Here is a 19,113-nt window from a genome sequence, read left to right as displayed (position 1 = left end):
AAATTGGAAATACTTTTATTGATTTTTCATCAGTTTCAGCACTTGAACAATCACTTCAAATTCTATATATTTTTTCAAAGTCCTGAGCATAAGTTCAAACAACATCTTTTTGTATTTGGTCAGCATATACTTTAGAGTGCTTTTTGTTAAGCATATGTTCATAGTAAAAACAACACCAGCACGACTATGACCATAAGAGTGCACATAGACACAGCATGGCATGCAGAAGCACCTAAACAAGCAGAAAGAGAGAAAATCGTAAGTTTGGAAAAGTTGGCAGCTTGGCTTTTACCATTTTGAAATGTTCATCCTAATCTTTCTTTTTCGACTTGTGGTTTTTATTGAAACTGAGGGACCTCATAGAGCCAAACACTTTTCTTCCCAGGTCACGGAACGATCTGGAACGGGTGAGAGGAGCTGATGGGGGTGGCGAGGGTGAGAACGATGGGGACGAAAGAGGAGAAAGTGAGTGACTGCTTCCCTCCAGGCTCTGGGAGCGAGAGAGATGGAAAAGACTGGCAGTTGAAGAATGATGTTTCTCCGCCTTCTTCACAAGATTGCGAGCACGTTCAGAGCCCCGTCCTGCACGGCTGATCTCAAATGAGGAACGCCACTGATTGCTTTCCCGTTTCTGAGAATGTGGCTCGAGAATTCCCTGAGACTCGCTTCGAAATAATGCTCGCCTGGACAACCGGAGGCTGGAACTGCGACTGTCCCAACTCGTACCTTTCTTTTTTGAGTTGTTCCCCCTTTGATCTTGCCTACTGGACGATGTTTCTTTTAACGAGGTGTGCCTCCAACCAAATCCTCCAGCTCTCTCATCTCGCTCATCCTCCTCCTCCTCTCGTCCCCAAAATCTTGTTTCGAACCCCTTCCAAAACTTTCCACCCTTTTTAGGTGTTTCAGTGCTCATTTCATCCTCCCATCTGGTGCCATAGTCCCTGCCCGAATAGCTACTAACTGTGGATGCTCGAATAAGTTCTCTTGAGGCATGTTTGCCCTGATAGAGCCGCTCTCCATCCCCACTCCTCCTCCACCCTCTATCTTGAGGCCTCCACCCAGCCCCTGCGTTCTGCCTGAGGGAACCTCCACGAGGCCGAATGGGACCCTCCAGTGGGGAACTACATGGTTGAAAGCGTGGAAGAGAGCATTGAGATGGGGAATCACGGTGAAAAACTGAAAGCTGGGCAGGAGTGAAGGGTGAATTTGAAAGTAGACGAGGAGGGGAGTGGACTCTGGTGTGGGAGGAGCCTGGAGAGGAGGCAGAGTCTGATTGATTATGTGGGAAAGGCAGAATGGGAGAAGAACGAGTGGGAGTGGGACCAGAATTGTCCGAATGAGGGCTACCTGACTGTGACGTCAGGGCCGAATGGCAATCCGAGTGCGAAACTTGTAGGCGATGCTGTTGAGATATGTAATCCTGTCCAGTGCCTGCACCTGCCCAGGCGTGTGATGCTGGTGTCAGATTAGTACGATCCAATCCAAACGGGTGCTGAAATGATGAGCGGGAGGAGTGCAGTGTAGGAATGTTACTTGGAGATGCAGACCCTACACCTCTTTCTCGTTCACTCCTAAAACATTCGGCATCCAACTCCACCCCCTCCTCCATCAAGCCAAGAACTACAGATCTCGGCAGGCCAGATACACGAGAGATTTCACATACAACTGCAGAGTCCTCATTAAGTTTGGAAGGACTGTCTGAAGCTTTGGTTGGAGGACAACCCTCTGCCTCTTCCCTTGAGGCTCCACTCCAGTCTAGGGACTTAGAGAATCCCATTTGTCCAAAGCTCTTTCCAGTTATCTCCAGAGACCCTCGATTGTTCACAGAGGAAGGGCAGGTGGAGATCCTTGGTCTCCTACTCCAGTTTGGAGTGCTGGTGATGGTGGACGTCGAAGAGGAAGGGGAGGCAGTCGGAGTGACTATACTTGCGGAGAGATGCCCACACGATCCTGAGACCTCTTCTTTCACATTTTTAGCATCGACACTTAAAGTCTTGTTAAGGTTTGGATTCAGGTTCAAATTCAGATTTAAGTGGAAGCTGATGTTGAAATCCTCCCCTGTCACGGAGGGCAAGTTTCCTAGGTTGATGGAATTGCGACTTGCTCGTTTACCAATACTGCTGAGGCTGACTCTCGCTGAATTGCCCAGGATAGACTTACAAGGAGTAACACTCCCTCCGGACAGGCTGGAGGAGGAAGCACTTCTTGGGTGAATTGCCTCATAACCTATTTTTATTTGGTGTCCACGAATGGAAGTTTCAGCGGCCACCCTGCAGTGATGCTGATGGACTAATCTGTTGATGTATTGCTCCAGCTGAGTAAAGGAAGGAGAGGCTGGGGGTTGGCCCTTCTCAGGAGGTTGCTCAAGCCCTGGCTCCACAGGCTGCTCGCTCTCTGGACTAGGGGAGAGGCGGGTGGGGGAAGGTTCCTGGCAGGTGGTGAACAGGGGGCTCTGGAGGGCCACAGCATGAAGTGGACTAGGGTAAGGGTACACCTCTTTTGTCTTCCGAGAAACTAGGTCAGAGCAAAATTTAGGGTCCAGCTGAAGCTGTGGACTGGAGTTGGAAGAGGGTAAAAGAGAGCCGGGATGAATGCCTCCCAAACTGGAACAAAGGTCTGTCAGGAACATGAGACTATTGAGCTCAAGATCCCCTGTTCATAAAGAACAAAAAAAAGTTTGTTATTTACATTCTTCTTATTTAATATACAATAAATTTTGTAAAGATTTTAATTAAAAAACAGCTAATCAAAAACACCAAATTATTAAAAAAAAATAATAATATTGTTTTATTAAATACATTTTTAAAAATATTGCATAAAAATTAGGGTACCTTTTTTTCCATTAACATCATTTTCATTTATTTTTTACATCCCCAACAAAATTATTACTACTGTAAATAATAATTATGCATATGGACATTTTACATTTGTAGAATATCAGAGACTGAATCAGACAAATTTAAGATGCGATCAGAACATTGAAACATGAGAAACTGGAATTCCACCGAGAGGCCCAAGGAAACAGGACGCCGTAAATCAGATTCCTAGCTCCAACTAGTCTGAAGCAAGCAAACTAACCAGCAAGCCTCTTTCACAAAACAGCTTACAACCTTGAGACAAAAGAACACGTATTGATAATGCCAATTCAGGAATCCACGAGCTTCCTTAGACTGACTACCCCCACACATAGAAGACACAGACCAAACCAAAATTCCTTTGTCTAAAGAAAAAAGTCTAAAGCCTTCGTTCTCCATAGAACTATACAAAGACATTTTTCATATGCACTTAAATTCATCCTAAAAGGACATTTCTATGCAGAACCCCATATTATGTTTGTAATAGTATTAGACTATCATGTTTTAATAAAATATTATGCATGTCTTTTTAATCATTATTGAATAGCTGAAGGATTCAGATGCGTGTTTGGTATGTATGAGTGTGAAAAATCATGCTTTAAATGTTTCTTCCAATTAATTCTTTGTCAAATACATCATAGTCTTGTTATAGAAATCATGTTCAAAAGTATACTTTGCAAGAGCCTGTAAAGTTCGGACCTCTGACTGAACAGATAACATGTTGATTTATTAGTGGGGTGGACAAAAGCCGAGTTTAAAAACAAAGGACCCCATCAAACTCTCTTAGTCACTCTCTCTCTCCTCTTCTTCTCTTTTGCCACCGCGTTTTGACCCTGCTCTTTGAGCGTGCTCTGGCCCATGTGCCAGCTGCTACCACAATGAGAAGAAAACCACCTAGTCTCATTACCTCCTTTTATTTTTATTCTTTTACTTTAGTTTCTTTTCTTTCCGTGAAGTTTCGTGTTCTAATGTAAGTTTGCTGCAAAGTTCGCTTCAAACTTCAACCAGACCAACTCCGCATTCTCAGCCAACCCCCAAGACCTCACTTCAAAGACTATTGAACTTCCAGCCAATCAGCAAATTCGGGGAAGCCCCTGTCTGCAAGGACGACGCCACAAAGGAAACCCCTTAACACAGGCAAAGCAAGCAAGTAACACCTCCAGGTTCTAACTGAATCAGGTGCAGTTAATATAAATTTTAGCCTCATTGAGAAACTCAAAGCGAGGGTTAAATAAGTGATTGATGGTTGTTCAGGTCTGTGCAATAGAGCATATTGCTGTAAACTTGGGATTTCACATTTTCATTCTCTTAAACTCATCCTTTCCTCACTTTCTCTCTTTCTGCAACGTGTGAATGTGTGAATGCTTGTGTTCATGTGTTAGATTAGTTTATGTCTTAGGTTTATACAAATAAAATCTTATTATTATTGAAAAGAGAAGTATCTTGTGTTTTGTGCTCACAAGTTAATGTCTTAATCTGCCGATCTTGTTACTGTGCTATTAAATGGTGTTTTCACTATATTTTGGATTTTAATATCCAGTGCAGAGTTTGTTATACGGCTCGTTCAGTGAATCGCCTGAATCATAAAAAAAAAAATCATAAATGATTCCCTTTGCTTTAAATTACATATTAATATTACGTTTTTATTACGTTACACATTTTTGTTGTACTTTTAGTTTTTAATTCCTATTACTAGCAAATAATGCTTCTCATTAAATGCTCATTACTATTTTACAAGCTTTTTATAGTATGATTTTGATTTTGAGTATTTAAATTATCTTTAAAAAAAATGTAAATGTACAACAAATCCTACCATCATGTATAAGCATTTCTAACAATTTTTTCTTATATAAATGGGCAAATGGGTTAAGTTCTTCTTTCTTTTGGGTTTTGAATGTGTTTTTTTTTTTAAAGATCACAAGTCATACCAGTAGAAAAGGGCCTTCTTTCTGGTTTCTCCACTGTGCCCTCAGGACAAGCTGTACTATGAGACTCAGCCTCCCTCCAATGAGTGGCACTATGATCCAATGAGCGAGGCCTACAGCTGACTTTCACTGATCCTCCAGGAGCCGCCTCGCTGGATACTGAGTAACAAGAGTCTGACAGAGAACTCCCACTGACCGAGTAAAAACCTGCGGGCAAGAGAATGATAGATGAAGTTAAGAGCGTTAGGGGGAGCAGTGCTTCAGGGGTGACACATGATATAAATTATGGGTTTGCCATAAAAAGCCAGGGTTAATGTTTGCCAAAGTAAAAAGAGAACTGCCAAAAACACAGAAACTGTGTCATGTTGAAGTTGAAAGGTCAACACTGAATCATTTGTTTCAAACAGAGCGCCAAGCTATCCAAGCTATGAGTCATGCACTTGTGTGAAATGTATTACTATTTCATGCAGGGCTCATTCCTCAGGGAGGGCTTAAAGGATAACTGCTTTTGATTTAGGTATTTCACATAGTTCCACTGATTGAAGAATCTCTACATAGTTTATCCAAAATGGTTCCATTTTGTTGTGTACGGTTAATCTTATCACAAAGCGCTGAAGTGCATCATCTTTTCGATGTTCTCCTATCCCAGCTAAGAGAGCCATTTGTGGTACTATCAAAACATTGCTATTACGGTCTGATATATATTCTTTCTGAAAATATGATTTATTGTTTCTCTGGATATTCCATTTTATTTTACATACAAAAATAAAACAAATTACATATTTTAAGCTGTAGCATGTCTTGACTGTGTATTGGATGCAGAGAGACAACAAATCTGACTGTATGTAAATACCTCGTATTAAATTTTGTTCTTTGGGTGTTTTTAATTCCCCTAGTTACCAGTCAGTGTTCATGGATTTCTGACTATAAATCTTAGTATTTACATTTTATGATATTTATTTTTAAGGTTTCATATTAGTCATCTTTTCATAGCAGGTTTTAACTAACACTGCTGAATAAAATACAATACCAAGAATAACCAACTGTGACTAAATGATTATATAATGCTTCAAATGCCAAATACTAAAAAGGGAAACAATACTGTGGAACAATGATTCATTTTTTCCTCTTTGTGAAAAAAAGAGCTTTAGAGAAGCATCTCAACGTGAGATATAAAGCGGTCTTTGCTACAGGTTCAAGCATCCACACAAAAACATTCTGAACTGTTCTTTAAAAAAAACACCAAAGGTTTATTAGTTTTGGAATTGGGAGTACAAGCACCTGAGCTGGGTCTAGAGTCGCAGTCAAGAGGTGTTGTGCCAGGAAAGTCTGGAGTAATAGAGGACAACAGATCAGACGGGATGTCCCAGGACAGCGTGGACCAGCGTGAGCTTATCCCCTCTCCTGTCGTGCCGAGGCAAGACAGATCAGGGTTTGCAGACGACAGACTCTGAAACAGATGGAGGAGTCATGTTACTACAAGATAAGGTGATGACTCAAAGACCCCGTTTACACCTGGTATTAACATACGATCATGATGCATGTGATCGCATTGCATTTGTAGCTAAACTCTAATCCATCATGATTCATGACAGCAGCAAAGGACCACCTACCCACCTGTCAATCAATTATTTCACCAAAAAGTTTTAACTTTTTTAAAAATGGTTTTAGAAGAAAAACATCTGATTGAAAAATCTGGAATACGCAGACATGAACATGCACACAACATCAATAAACATCAATACCAGTGACAAACAGATACTGTGCCACTCAAATAACTGTTAAAGTCCGTGTAAAGTCAATTCTGAGAATTGTTTGCAAACACATTATAAATGTTAGAAATGCATTGCTGAAACATGTTACAAAGACTGTGAACTATGTAGTAATTAAAGGGGTCATCGGATGCAAAATTCACTTTACAAGTAGTTTGAACATAAATGTGTGTTGGAAGTGTGTGTATACATCCTTCTTATAATGATAAAAATCCACCCAGTATTTTTTTTTTAAATCCCTATTTTAAAATCCCCTCTCTCAAATCAGGCTGTTCTGAGATTTCTGTCAGAATGACGTAGTTCTGTACAGACCGCTCCCACGATAGTTGATTGACAAGGCCGTCTTACCTTAGACCCGCCCTGAGTGAGCTGTCATCAGTCCATCGTTGTGTCAACTCCGGTGCAGGGGAAGACAAGATGTCTCCGATTAAGCGACTGTAGTGTTTAGTTGTTGGATGTAATAATAAATTTAGAAGTTGTCATTTACTCCCGACATGAGCCGCTGAGGATTAAGGTTACTTTCTTTTTTAAAGGAATGCACCGATCCCCGATCTACATAAATGCGTCTATGTTCACCCGAATCATTCGTGATCCAGCTTTATCTACAGAAGTGAGTGTAAGGGTTTTTTTGAATCTTTGCAAATTGCCTTTCCTAATGTGCTAGTTAGCCAGTTTCGTGGCTGAAGTTTAGTATGCTCCATAGACATATATACCTAGACGCCTCATTATGGACTTTTTCTAACGGTCTGTGAATCTTTGACCGCACTGACTGTGTGCGTCTACAACAGCAAGTCATACGCTTGTATATCTTTAAATATTCATTGATTATTATGGTGAATGCGAGATGGCTGACGCATCAACGTATCTGGAGCAGTTGAATAGGGAATCTACACATCTATGGTCTGCTCGTCACTCCATGGAAGAGAGGGGCAGAGTCAGCAGAGCTCACTAGCATTTAAAGCAACATGGACTACAACAGCGTGCTGAAAACTGAGCTGATTTTGACAGGGCAAAGAAGGTGTTTTTTACACTACTATTGAGAAATTTTAACCAAAATATGTTATAGACTTTTCATTAAGACCATAAAGAATCATATCAACTTATAAAATGGGCATCCGATGACCCCATTAATTGTGGAGTTAGACCGTTAAACAGTTTGTGGGCGGGGATAAATCATGACTCGATGACACAATCGAGCCACCAAGCAGGGCCCCTCCCCCATCACTATAAGACGTGTGTTCAACTTGAAGCAGCGCTGCAGACAGACATCATGACATCAAAGTACAGTGAGAGCTAACAGAGGGCAGACGCTCCTGATGCTTTCGATTCGCTCTAGCGGTACTTTGACGTCAAACACTGATCGTTCTGCAGCACTGCTTCAAGTCGAACACACCTAATAACTAAAGCGCATTAGCATCAGTGGTTCAACTTCACAGCTCAATCATGAGTTGCTGTCATTACCATTAGTTACTATAGCCTACAGTTTGCTAGCTAGCTATCCCTTCGTCACGGAAATGCATAATACCTGGTTGCCATCATTTACAAAACAACTCGGCCTCTTTATTAAATAAGCTGCTAGAGGAAGACAGCTGAGAGGGACAGCAGCTTTCCTGTGAGTGGGTGTGGTTTCAGCGCCGCCAGTGGACACACCCCAAGCGTTTGAGAGCAGAGAATACGGTTTATTTTTTCAAAATGGCGGGGTGCTTAACACATTCTTCTGTGGTGTGACAAACTCAGAACACACATTTAATATTGACTTTACACGGACTTTAAGTTAAAGGGGTACTCCACTCAAAAAGGAAAATTCTCATAAGAGGCTTCATGAGTGTTGTGAAGTGCTACATCAGATGGTTTATAGTTTAAAACATTTAAAATATTAGTATTTTTCTCACACACACTAATCGCTTCGCTTCAGAACACACTGGTTTATCAACTGGGTTCACACTTATGAATCAATGAATCCACACACTTTGTGTGTTTTTTGAAGTGTTAACTTTGAGGGAAACATCCACTTGCATTATGAACTCACATAGATGGATTATTTTTATAAAAATCTTTGTTTGTGCTAATCTGAAAAAAAATGTGTCGAATACTTTTGGGGTGGCATGAAAGGTGAGTAAATTAGAGACTTTTTTTTTTGGGATTCCATTTCATTTAAAGGGTTAGTTCAACCAAAAATGAAAATTACGTCATTAATTACTCACCCTCATGTCGTTTCAAACCCGTAAGACCTCTGTTCATCTTCAGAACAAAAATTTATATTTTAATAAAAATAATTAAATTAATATTTTTGATTAAATTTGAGAGCTTTCTGACCCTCCATAGAGAGCAACGTAACTACCACTGAATACGCAGCGGAGACTGACATGGAAGAGAAGAGATTGTTGAATGAAGTCATTAATTTTTTTTTTTTTTTTGCACACACAAAGTGTTCTTATAGCTTCACAAAATTAAGCTTGAACCACTGATGTCACATGAACTATTTTAACAATGTCCTTACTACCTTTCTGGGCCTTGAACATCAACACTCACTTGTGTTGCTGTCTATACAGGATGAGAGAGTGCTCAGATTTCATAAAAAATATGTCATTTTGTGTTCCTGAAGATGATTGAAGGTCTTAAGGGTATAGAACAACATTAGGTAATTAAGTAAGTAATTAAGAGTAATTAATGACAGAATTTTAATTTTTGGGTGAACTATCTCTTTAATATACTCAACTAAAATTACAAAATTCCCATCAAGACAATGTCCACAATTAAAATTAGATTTTATTTTGTGCTTTGTGTTGTGAATTTTTTTGTGCTTCATCAACATGCAATAACACGTTTACATAATGAGTGAGCCCTGAAATCAGAGATCCTCTCCTCAAAATACGGTCACAGCTGGTCACTGGAGGTGCATTTGAGATGCATTAATGTAAATAGCAATTTGTCTCAGCTGACCACTTGTGATCAGATCACCAGACACAGATGTTAATACCAGGATACAATCATGTATCTGTGATGTATTTATTTACAAAACAGTACACGTGTAAGGAGAAACCACATCATTAGCCAATGACTTTATGATGTATAAGCCTGCTTTCTGAGATGATTTTAAAGGACTGATAAACTGAGGTCCATCAAGGGAAAGCTTTGGTTAAAGTTCAGAAGTTTTGAATCACTTATCTACAAGAAGTGTTTATGGGGTTAGTTGTTTGCGATCCCCAACCTCCCCCCGTTGCAAGGAATCTCCCTTTGCAGCACTTCTGAGGAATCCCATCAAACCAAGTGACTATTGTGCATATCCTGTTAAGTCCGATCAACCTTCTGTCAGACTTTTACATAGATAATGCAGGTGATGCATTGGCGAAATGAAAAAAGTCGGGGGAGGGCTGTTAAAAAGCAGAGAGCGGAGAAAGACAGATGATGAAACAAAGAAGAGAGGGAGAAAAGACGGGGGATAATGGTTATTGAAAGACAGACTTTGACCAGGCTTATCTCTGCTCCAGCAGTTTACCAAATTCCTGTCTTGGACTCTAAATATATATATGGATGGAAAAACATACAGAGTAAAGCGTGAGCAGGACATTCAGGGATGAAAAAGATGAAGGTGGAAAACTCATGGGGGGGGGGGGGGGGCCTAAAGAGACTAGATGGCAAAAAAAAAGAGGTTTAAAGAAAAGTAGAGAGCACGGGGGATGGGCTGCCCAGTGAGAGGAATAGCATGAAGGAGGCATCTCTTATGCGAGACCCCCTCCCAACCACCACCACCACTCCTGGATATAACTGCCTCCCCCACTTCACTTCAGAGAACTATCAGGCCTCTCCTCTCTTCCTGCCCTCTCTCTCCTTCTCTTTCTCGCTCTTCTTCTCTTCTCCTCGCCCACACATCCGATTTAGCAGCAATACTTTAACTCTCTCTTTGCTGGTTGAATATGAACCAACACGTGCATTGACACTTTCACATGCATTTGACAAAAAACACATCAACCGGTTTCTGTAGATCCCACATTCTCGCGCACATTGGTTCGATTATGTACAATGCCTGCATGCTACTGATCAAACTACTTTTAAGTCATTACCTTCAGGAAATATAAAAAGAACAGGAAAATAAAGTAAACACCTGGACATTTTAGACAATTCAAGCCAGGATATGTCGAGGAATAAGATGACATATAGTCACCCCGTTAGTTACTTCAGTTTCATTTTTCATTGCCAACACTGAATGAAATGCGTAAAGACTTATAATTTGCCTCCAAAGTACAAATTTGTTTATATACACCCATGTGCACATCTAGACAGACTCTATACTGCATTATCCCGGTATACAGTTGCAATTTATTTAATTGGAAGAAGCATTTGCTCAATGGGGGAAACCTGATACGGGTCTCACGCACGGTGCACTGGCCATTTTCCAGCTACCGATCAATTCATGAAAGAGTGCTCTGCACATGGAAACTACATTATATGAGGCTAATGATGCAAATGGTCATAAAATAATGGAAATAATGAGATGAATACCCAGTCTGGCCATCAGTTCCATTGACAGAGGAATTACTCATTCAATTCCCTCACTAACACAGGAAATGGCTTAATGTCATATTTTAATAACAAGGTGAGTCTTGTGGGAGGCAGCAGGAAGACCGTTTTTCAGCCACTGAATCAGAGCAATCCACTCTTTGTCTGAAAAATATATTATATATTGGAACCGTCTAATAAATCAACGTCAGTAAAATTAAATATGCATATTAGCTATGAAATCTGATGCTGCATTCAGCCATTGCAGAGAAGTCCATCCTAGTGAGGGGTTAACATATCAGTTGCTCTGCATGGTACACCCCCGTTCTCCATCTTTCTGTCCATTTCCCTCCATCCTCTCTCTCCCTCAGCGGGTAGCAGAGGAGAGGTGATATCTGTGACGCCGACAACAGAAACATTTCTCCATGTGGTGTTTATGTAAATGGAAATCGCGTAGGTGGAGAGGCAACAACATTGCCGCGATGATGACTAATACTTCTGTCTCATGATACATATTGCCGTTTCTCATGCAAACATTTTGCTGGACTGAGTGGCTACTTGTAAGTGTCCTTCAAAAGCCTTTTGAAATTGCGAAAATTTTAAATGCCATGAAAGAAACGCTCTTAATCACATCACTTTGATCTAGGAGATCCTGGATAATTATATAAATGCCCTATAATAGATGAAGAACATGAGAAATAATTTATGAGCTACTTGCCACTATTAAATGTATTTCACATTTGTGGCTTCACTTGCACATTGTCCATTATATTAAAACACACAAGACACACAAGAGCCCTGCCACATCACCATGACATTTTGTTACTGAACAGTCTGTACAACATACAGACAGTATGTGTAGATTAAAAAGGGATTGATAGTGGGGTAAGATGTGCCAGTGGGTAAACTGTGCCACTCACAAAACATAGTGTTATTTATCACGTTTAGAAAGAGCCTTTCATTTACAGTTGCCAACTTTTGAGCAATTATTTTTGACTTTGTTTTCTCTTTTGCATGCCAAAGTATTTTTTTCTAAATAGCAGGTGAAATTAATTTAATATCAAAGCAAATTTATTCAGTCGGTTAATTGCCTGCGCACAAAACCATGTAAAATTTGTGCAAATTATTTCATTATTAAATAAACTGCAAAATGTAATTTTTTTTGTACAATCAAATATTCAAAATATTATACATGTCCAGGCTGGTATCTACAAAATTAAGAGATTGGAATGAGACTAATATATTAGTAAACTGGTTGAGTATATTTTGAAATGTAAAATTTTCACATTGCAATGATTCAACTTACCCCAACATGAAGCATCTTTTTCTGAGAAGTCACATTTCAAATTTCTAATAGATGTTTTCTCATTTCACTTGATAACAAGCTTCCTGATATATAATTGGACATATTAGATCTCATTTTTCCTTTCCCAGAGGCAAACTTAAAAATGGCACAGCTTACCCCACTCCCCCCATATAATTTCCACTAGAAGGTATTTTGTATTGGAGCACTAAACATGCATTGTAAGCAGGGCCTAAAATAGCTGTGCACTCCAACTCAACCTTGACACGTAACGTTGAAGAAAAAGGTGGGTACAATTCTGAAATGTAAACACAGCAGCGTCCTGTATAGGTCATGCAACCTGAGCTCCACTGGATGCCACTGTCACCGAAACGTTTAGCAGGTGCCACCAGCAGGGTTCCACCTCGAACAGGAGATCAAATTAAAATTACGAGGAACATTCTGTTCCTTTGGAATTTCCCACGTCCCCACTGACCTGTTGCCTGCGGGAGGTTGCGGTGCAATCCTCGGCGGCGCTCTCCAGTCCTTCCCCCTGGTGAGAGGGCGCTCCATTCATGTCCAGCACCGCATCCACCATCTCCAGCTGTCGTCCTCTGAGAAGGTCCAGCTCCAATATGCCGGCCAGAGTGGCTTTCAGCCGCTCTCCGATCCGAACCCGATCGCTCCCTGACCATAGCGAATTCACACAACCGCGGCGACCGGCCATAGTGCGCGCAAAATCGGTTTGGAGGCAGACGCGGTGGTCGCCGGTGAACGTGAGGGTTCAGTACTCGCCTCTAGCCTGAGCACCGACTGTCAATGCAGCATGAGCGCTGTGCGACATGAGCAACACCGGAGCCGACGCTTAAAATTCAGAGTCCGTAACAATGTATCACGAAAATGCAGTATGGTCGCAACTCAACTTTCGCACTGAGGCACATGTAACAAAGGCATACTTTTAAGGTCTTAATTTACACCCCCGAAAAATCCTTTCTCACCAAACCATTTTGAGACGCCACAACCATCATTGGGTTCATGATGATAATGATGAAGATGATGTGGATTGAATCATATGCGACAGTCTTGCACACAGCTCACCGCTGTGAAGAAAAGAGTATGAATGGGGAGGAGCTCGACGCGAAAGCTCGCTGCTGATTGGCCGGGGAAGTTTTCGAACAGAATTGACCAGCTTTTCCGAGGAATGTGAATCTGCTGTGTTGAGACTGTAGCGTTGCCTAATATTTAATACAAACTTGAATTGTGCTCATTTATCAAATTTAAAGATTAAAAATTAGTGGAACAGATTTTTTTATTCAAATCTATATGAGTCATTCGTTCACTAAAGATTCTTTAGCGCAAAAACGAGTCGGTTCATGGAAAGATTCGTTCACTTAAATCAATCATGAACCACTACTAGAAAAATATTGGATCACGTTTTTCAACTATGAGCAAATAAAGTAAAAAAAATAAAATAAATGATGACCCACATTGTGACTGAAAAGAGTATGCTGTTACTTTTATGACGTTTACCCTACTTTGTGTACTTTCCCAAATGATCAAATATCCGCTTGGTTTTGTTGGTTTCAAATAGCAGGTGACCACTGTACATCCACTGTAAACCAGCAGGTGACAGTATCTGCCTGTCTCACACACAACAAACAAGATTTCCATCAGTAATCATTTAATCACTCTGACACAAGGGTAGGAAGATAGTCAAATATAGGTTGGATATTCAAGTCTATTGTTGGATATAGAGTTTAGTTTATACTGAAACCAAATCGCAAATGAAAACAGATGAAAATAAATAGATAAGACTTGTTCCAGCATGATGCATATGTAAAATTAATTTGTTAATTTATAAAACATTTACAATTGTGATTCATACTTTGAAAGAATATTCTTATCTTAAGTTTAAACAAAAATATATGAAGCAGGCCTATAGCACAGTATTTTCTGCATATCAGCTCTTTCTTTCTTCTTTTATCACTCTCTAAAATAAAACTAACTTGACTATTCATAGGCAAACCTCCTGCTAAAACCATCAAACTAAATGAAACCTCAAAGTCTGGCCGTTCTCTTCCACTTCAGGTTTTTTTAATCCTCTTTTCCCACAAAAATAATTTATGTTTGTAAAATCCTAATAATTTACATAAACTCTTTTGCATACATTACACTGATGTGAGCACCTTTAAGTCAGATCTATCCAAATTCACAACTTTTCAATCTGCTTTGAAATTTCATGGTATAGTTCAGTTTAAATGCCTTAAACACAGTTTTATTCCTTAGTGGTTAAGCAAATATATTGTTGAGCCAGTGAGGTGTATATGTATGTTTAAAAAGTGTTGTTCATATGCCAAACCCTATAGCTTTCTTGGCCTTGTGATTGTTTCATATACCCTAATGCCCATCAGGCATATACACTGTTTATTTCATATCTGTTTGACCTCATTGAGAATGGGAGCATGGTGAGGATGGGCCTTAGGGTAAGCCAAGAGGCGCTTGGGCTCTGTTTCACTATGGTTATGCAGTCCGTAACATACTAACCTCATTGTGTTTGGGACTCAGTCATCCATCACAAAAACACAAAGGACAGTTCACTCAAAAATGAAAATTCTGTCATCATTTACTCACCCATGCGTCGTTCCAAAACTAACCACGTGACTTACTTTCTTCTTTGGAAAACACTTAATTTCTAGTGATTTTCGTCAATTTGATTTCACAGATACTATTTAAACTAAACTGAGCTAGACAATGACATCTCTGAATTCAATAATGAAAATTGAATGTTTAATCTTATTATTATACATTACTGACACTCTATCCTCCAATTTGATACTGTTAAGTGCTTTGACACAATCTGTATTGTTAAAAGCGCTATATAAATAAAGGTGACTTGACTGACTTTAGGAAATTAAATATTTTTAGAAAATTAGAAAAAATAGGTTGATCTTCTTTCTAGAAAAAGAATAGGTTCTTTTCATTGCCATTCAAGTGAAATAACTTTACATAAACATAGGAGCCTACATAGCCGTGGGAACATATTTTATCTGGGGGGTGCAGGGGCTTGATGTTGTGGGGCGGGGCCACGGTGGGGGATTTTAGACAAAATCCTAATATTAAGCAGCCCAAACTCTTATAGATGAACATACAAATGAATGAAGACAGAGTTATGAGAACGAATATATATATATTGCTTTTGTGATTTTAGTTCAAGAATTGTTTCTTTAATATTTCTATTATTTAAGGGGATTTTACTTAACGAACTTTTGGTCAGTGCATGCACTCACTGGCTTAATTATGCACTTTGGCGAATTCTCTCATCAGAAACAACAAAGTGCAGATGTACATGTGATGTAAATAAGAGATTCATTCAGCATACACTGTACAGTGTTGCCAATTTAGCTATTTTGTAGTTAGATTTAGCAACTTCCACACCCATTTTGAGACTTTTTTCAAAAGTTTAGGGACAAATATAGCAACTTCTTGGACAAACCTTATCTAAGTTCTCATCTTGCCCACTAATCTATATTCATCTTTATATAGATCACTGAATTTGCCATTATGATGTCATCTAGTGACATTTAGCTATACCAGTTTTAGCTAATTTTAATTGAAAGCAGTTGGCAACACTGCTGCAGACAGTGCTCACACCCGGAATGAAGTCAGACTGAATTCAGTTATTATAGCCTATTATTTGCTCTCTGTATAATTTGTTTGTTGTTTGAATAATCGTGGACATGCGGCATTAGAATTAAACAAAATTATTTTTTTATTTTGTGATCAGTTTAAATACAAATTCAGTCTTTTAAAATATTTTATGACATAACATTGTACTTGCCCAAAACGTTATGCTGTGCAGTTAATAGATTACATGTGGTGGGGGTGCCCTAGTTCCCAGGGGTATGGGAGCCTAAGAAAAAAAACCTCATTTTAGAAGAAAATTTCATATGGCGCTTAGGGCTTTTGCATCGGAACTCTTCTATTATATAGGCTATATATAATATGTATGTTGGATGCCGTTCATTCAGTGATTCATGAATTTTTGACTAAAATTTGACTAATCTATTTTTCAATACAAAGAATGTATTCAAAACGTGTCCAATCCTGCAGCATAATCGGTCTGCTTGAGTATAGGCCTACGCTTGTGTTTGTCCCGTTAGTTGAGGTGTTACACAAACGGATGGCGTGATTCGCAATTAAGCTGTCATGGCACTCACTTTAGAAAAAAACAGAGCTGAACTTCAATATCCTGTGAATGTTTTTCTCATTTACAGCGACGGTTCATTATTTATCGAGCGCGAGGACGAGGACGTCTCTGAAGAGCTTATGTAATATCACCGCAAGGCCTTTAATTACGCGCAAGCACTTATCTTTTCACACCTCAGACTGTCCTCCCCCTAAAAACACACACTCCTATAAAAGCCGAGCCCCGCGAGCTGAGAGCAGGCATTTGAGACGACCTCCGCCCGTGAGCCCCCCGTCAGCTCTGGACGGGCACAGCCTCCTCCTACCTCACCACCGTACAGGTCTCCAGCCCGCCTCGCCAAACTCCTGTCGGGATGCCTCCCTACGAGAAATCCATGGAGATTGCGCCTTTCAAGCAAAGGAAGTGCCTCGGTAGGTCATCAACATTCAACTCTTGCAATTTACAAACTCCTCTACGTCACTTTTTCTGTAAACATTTCTTTAAATATATTTATATTTTTAAACAGAAGCTAAATAAAGATTAATTTTGTTTTTAAAATACATGCTCATCGATTTCATAGATGTAGGTTTTATGTAGCTTAGTTAAAGGAAAAAATCTCAAATGTGGTTGGTAAAGTTATTCAGCCTATGAAGCTACTTTCTTTTTTAGCTCATCTTCTATATTAATTGTAAGGAAAATTATTTTAAATTCTCAGAAAACCCCCCAAAAAAGCAATGCAACAAGCAGAAATGATGTGAAAAAAATTATGTCTGCACTATTTTGTAATAATTTTGAGTAAAACAATGTTCCATTCTCAGAAAAATGAATTATATTTGTTCCTCTAATGCAGCAACAAGAAAAGATGAAGTCTGCACTATTCGGTCTAAGTTCCCCAACAAATTACCAGTAAGATACCTTTTTAATATAAAGTGTTTGAAGAAAAATGAAACAACAGCTTTTTTATATTTAAGAAATGTTGTTTTGTATTTTAGGTAATTGTGGAGCGATACCTTCAGGAGAAAAGGCTTCCCCTACTGGACAAAACCAAATTTCTTGTCCCACATGAGCTGACATTAGGGCAGTTCCTCAGTCTGCTCAGGTGAGTAGACTCGCTCTCTCTCTTTGAATTCTATGATACAGTTTTAGCTTGTGTCAGATTCTGCAGCTCAAAAGAAGATGAGTCATGGCTTGTTTTCTTGAATCAGTGTGAATGTGTGTTGTATGAACAGTGAATCAGGCCAGTGCTGCTGTGCCACGTTGCTTCAATCACTGGATCGCTGTATGAGGCACCACCTGAAGTTTCAGGCTCTTTCAAGCAATTTATTTCAGTAATGCCAATTTCCCATCTCGCTCTTTCTCTTTCAGAAGCAAGATAGCGCTAGAGGCATCTCAAGCTCTGTACCTACTGATCTCAGGAAAGAACATGTCCTGTTTGACAGCCAGCATGGGAGAAGTTTACTCACAGTTCAGAGATCCCGATGGCTTCCTCTACATAACCTATGCATCCCAGGACATGTTCGGATGACAAGACTCTCAGAAATGAGCATGACACACAGATCACCTCACATACCTCCAGACTGATGCCTCTCTGAGATCATAACTCTGTATTGCTGCTAAATGAAGACTCTCACTGTACATCAAACCCAAAACCACACAGACCACCAACTACACTTGGCCGAGAGGACTCTTCTGACCTAATTTCTTAGTAGTTGAGATTTCTTTGAGGCTAATGTTGATGCATAATCAGTAGTTTTGAAAGAGGTCACAACTGAGCTGTCTAATATGAATAAGTGTGATGCCACTGGCACTACTTCTGAAGCCGCTCAGTCATGAGGCTCCAATACAAAAATGGACATCCTGTCCCTCAAAGGACCTGGGATGTCATGTCACAATAAGACAGGGTTTGTTCGATGCTGGTTTCCTTTCCTTGTTCTTTCTGTGACTGTGCATTTGTGTTTCTAAAACAAACACAGAGGAAACGGACAAACAAAAAACTATTTAAGCACCTACTGGAATGAAAAGGAGTGCAAACAACACAGTCATTATGTACTCAGCTTCAAATGCGGTTGGAAAATCCTCAATAAATCAGTTTAGTTCTTTTAACTGAATGTCTGGTTTTATTTGATTCCATCTATTCTGTTAATGTGGCTTATTCTGTTCAACTAAGATTAACATACACCATGGTGTAGGGACATAATTTGCTTATTTTTCATTTGTTTTTTTCTAATGGGCAGCTTAAAATAAACAATATGGCCAGTAAATGATGGTTTACATACTCATAAACATGCACAGAGCAGTGAAGCAATTCTCTGCTAGAAATCTGAGTCATTGCTTTGTAGTCTCACACCTCTTCTAAAGATGCATCACCCTTTTACACATGGCTGTTATTAACTAGCATCTTTAATAAAAGGGTTTAGGTTACCGTGTCAGTAATCAGGAAGTGCTAAACGGGTCAGGTCTAACAAATTATATGGATATAAACTATTTAAAAGGCTGTGAATTGCATGTTAGTCCCTCACAATGTAACTAGACCTTCATACTTCATCCGTTTCTAGCAAGGCTGTTTTAGTTTAAGATTAAGCACAAATATAGG

At 39.6% G+C, this 19,113-nt stretch overlaps 2 protein-coding genes across 2 annotated transcripts; one reads left to right on the top strand and one right to left on the bottom strand.

Moving 5' to 3' along the window:
• Positions 1-13,439, bottom strand: LOC306882949 (uncharacterized protein). The gene is made up of 4 exons (XM_079437972.1): positions 12,831-13,439; positions 6,062-6,230; positions 4,784-4,987; positions 1-2,652 (listed from the first exon to the last, which is right to left on the bottom strand). The coding sequence occupies exons 1-4, from the start codon at positions 13,059-13,061 to the stop codon at positions 311-313; spliced, it is 2,946 nt and encodes a 981-aa protein (XP_079294098.1). The 5' UTR covers positions 13,062-13,439; the 3' UTR covers positions 1-310.
• A 3,454-nt stretch (positions 13,440-16,893) lies between these two features.
• LOC306883015 (microtubule-associated protein 1 light chain 3 gamma-like) lies at positions 16,894-18,045 on the top strand (the record flags this gene model as incomplete). The annotated part of the gene is made up of 4 exons (XM_079438063.1): positions 16,894-16,951; positions 17,371-17,426; positions 17,513-17,619; positions 17,886-18,045. The coding sequence occupies 4 exons, from the start codon at positions 16,894-16,896 to the stop codon at positions 18,043-18,045; spliced, it is 381 nt and encodes a 126-aa protein (XP_079294189.1).
• Positions 18,046-19,113: the final 1,068 nt, after the last annotated feature.

Source organism: Barbus barbus (genome assembly GCF_936440315.1).
Source record: "Barbus barbus genome assembly, chromosome: 17".
Taxonomy (NCBI): domain Eukaryota; kingdom Metazoa; phylum Chordata; class Actinopteri; order Cypriniformes; family Cyprinidae; genus Barbus; species Barbus barbus.
This window is presented reverse-complemented; position numbering and strand designations above follow the sequence as displayed.

Excerpts from the sequence above, each read along its gene's own strand:
- LOC306882949 (XM_079437972.1), bottom strand. The coding sequence starts at position 13,061 with ATGGCCGGTCGCCGCGGTTGTGTGAATTCGCTATGGTCAGGGAGCGAT. Across the intron at positions 4,988-6,061 it reads CGACTCTAGACCCAGCTCAG|GTTTTTACTCGGTCAGTGGG; the intron begins GTGCTTGTACTC and ends TCTTGCCCGCAG. Across the intron at positions 2,653-4,783 it reads AAGAAGGCCCTTTTCTACTG|GGGATCTTGAGCTCAATAGT; the intron begins GTATGACTTGTG and ends CTTTATGAACAG.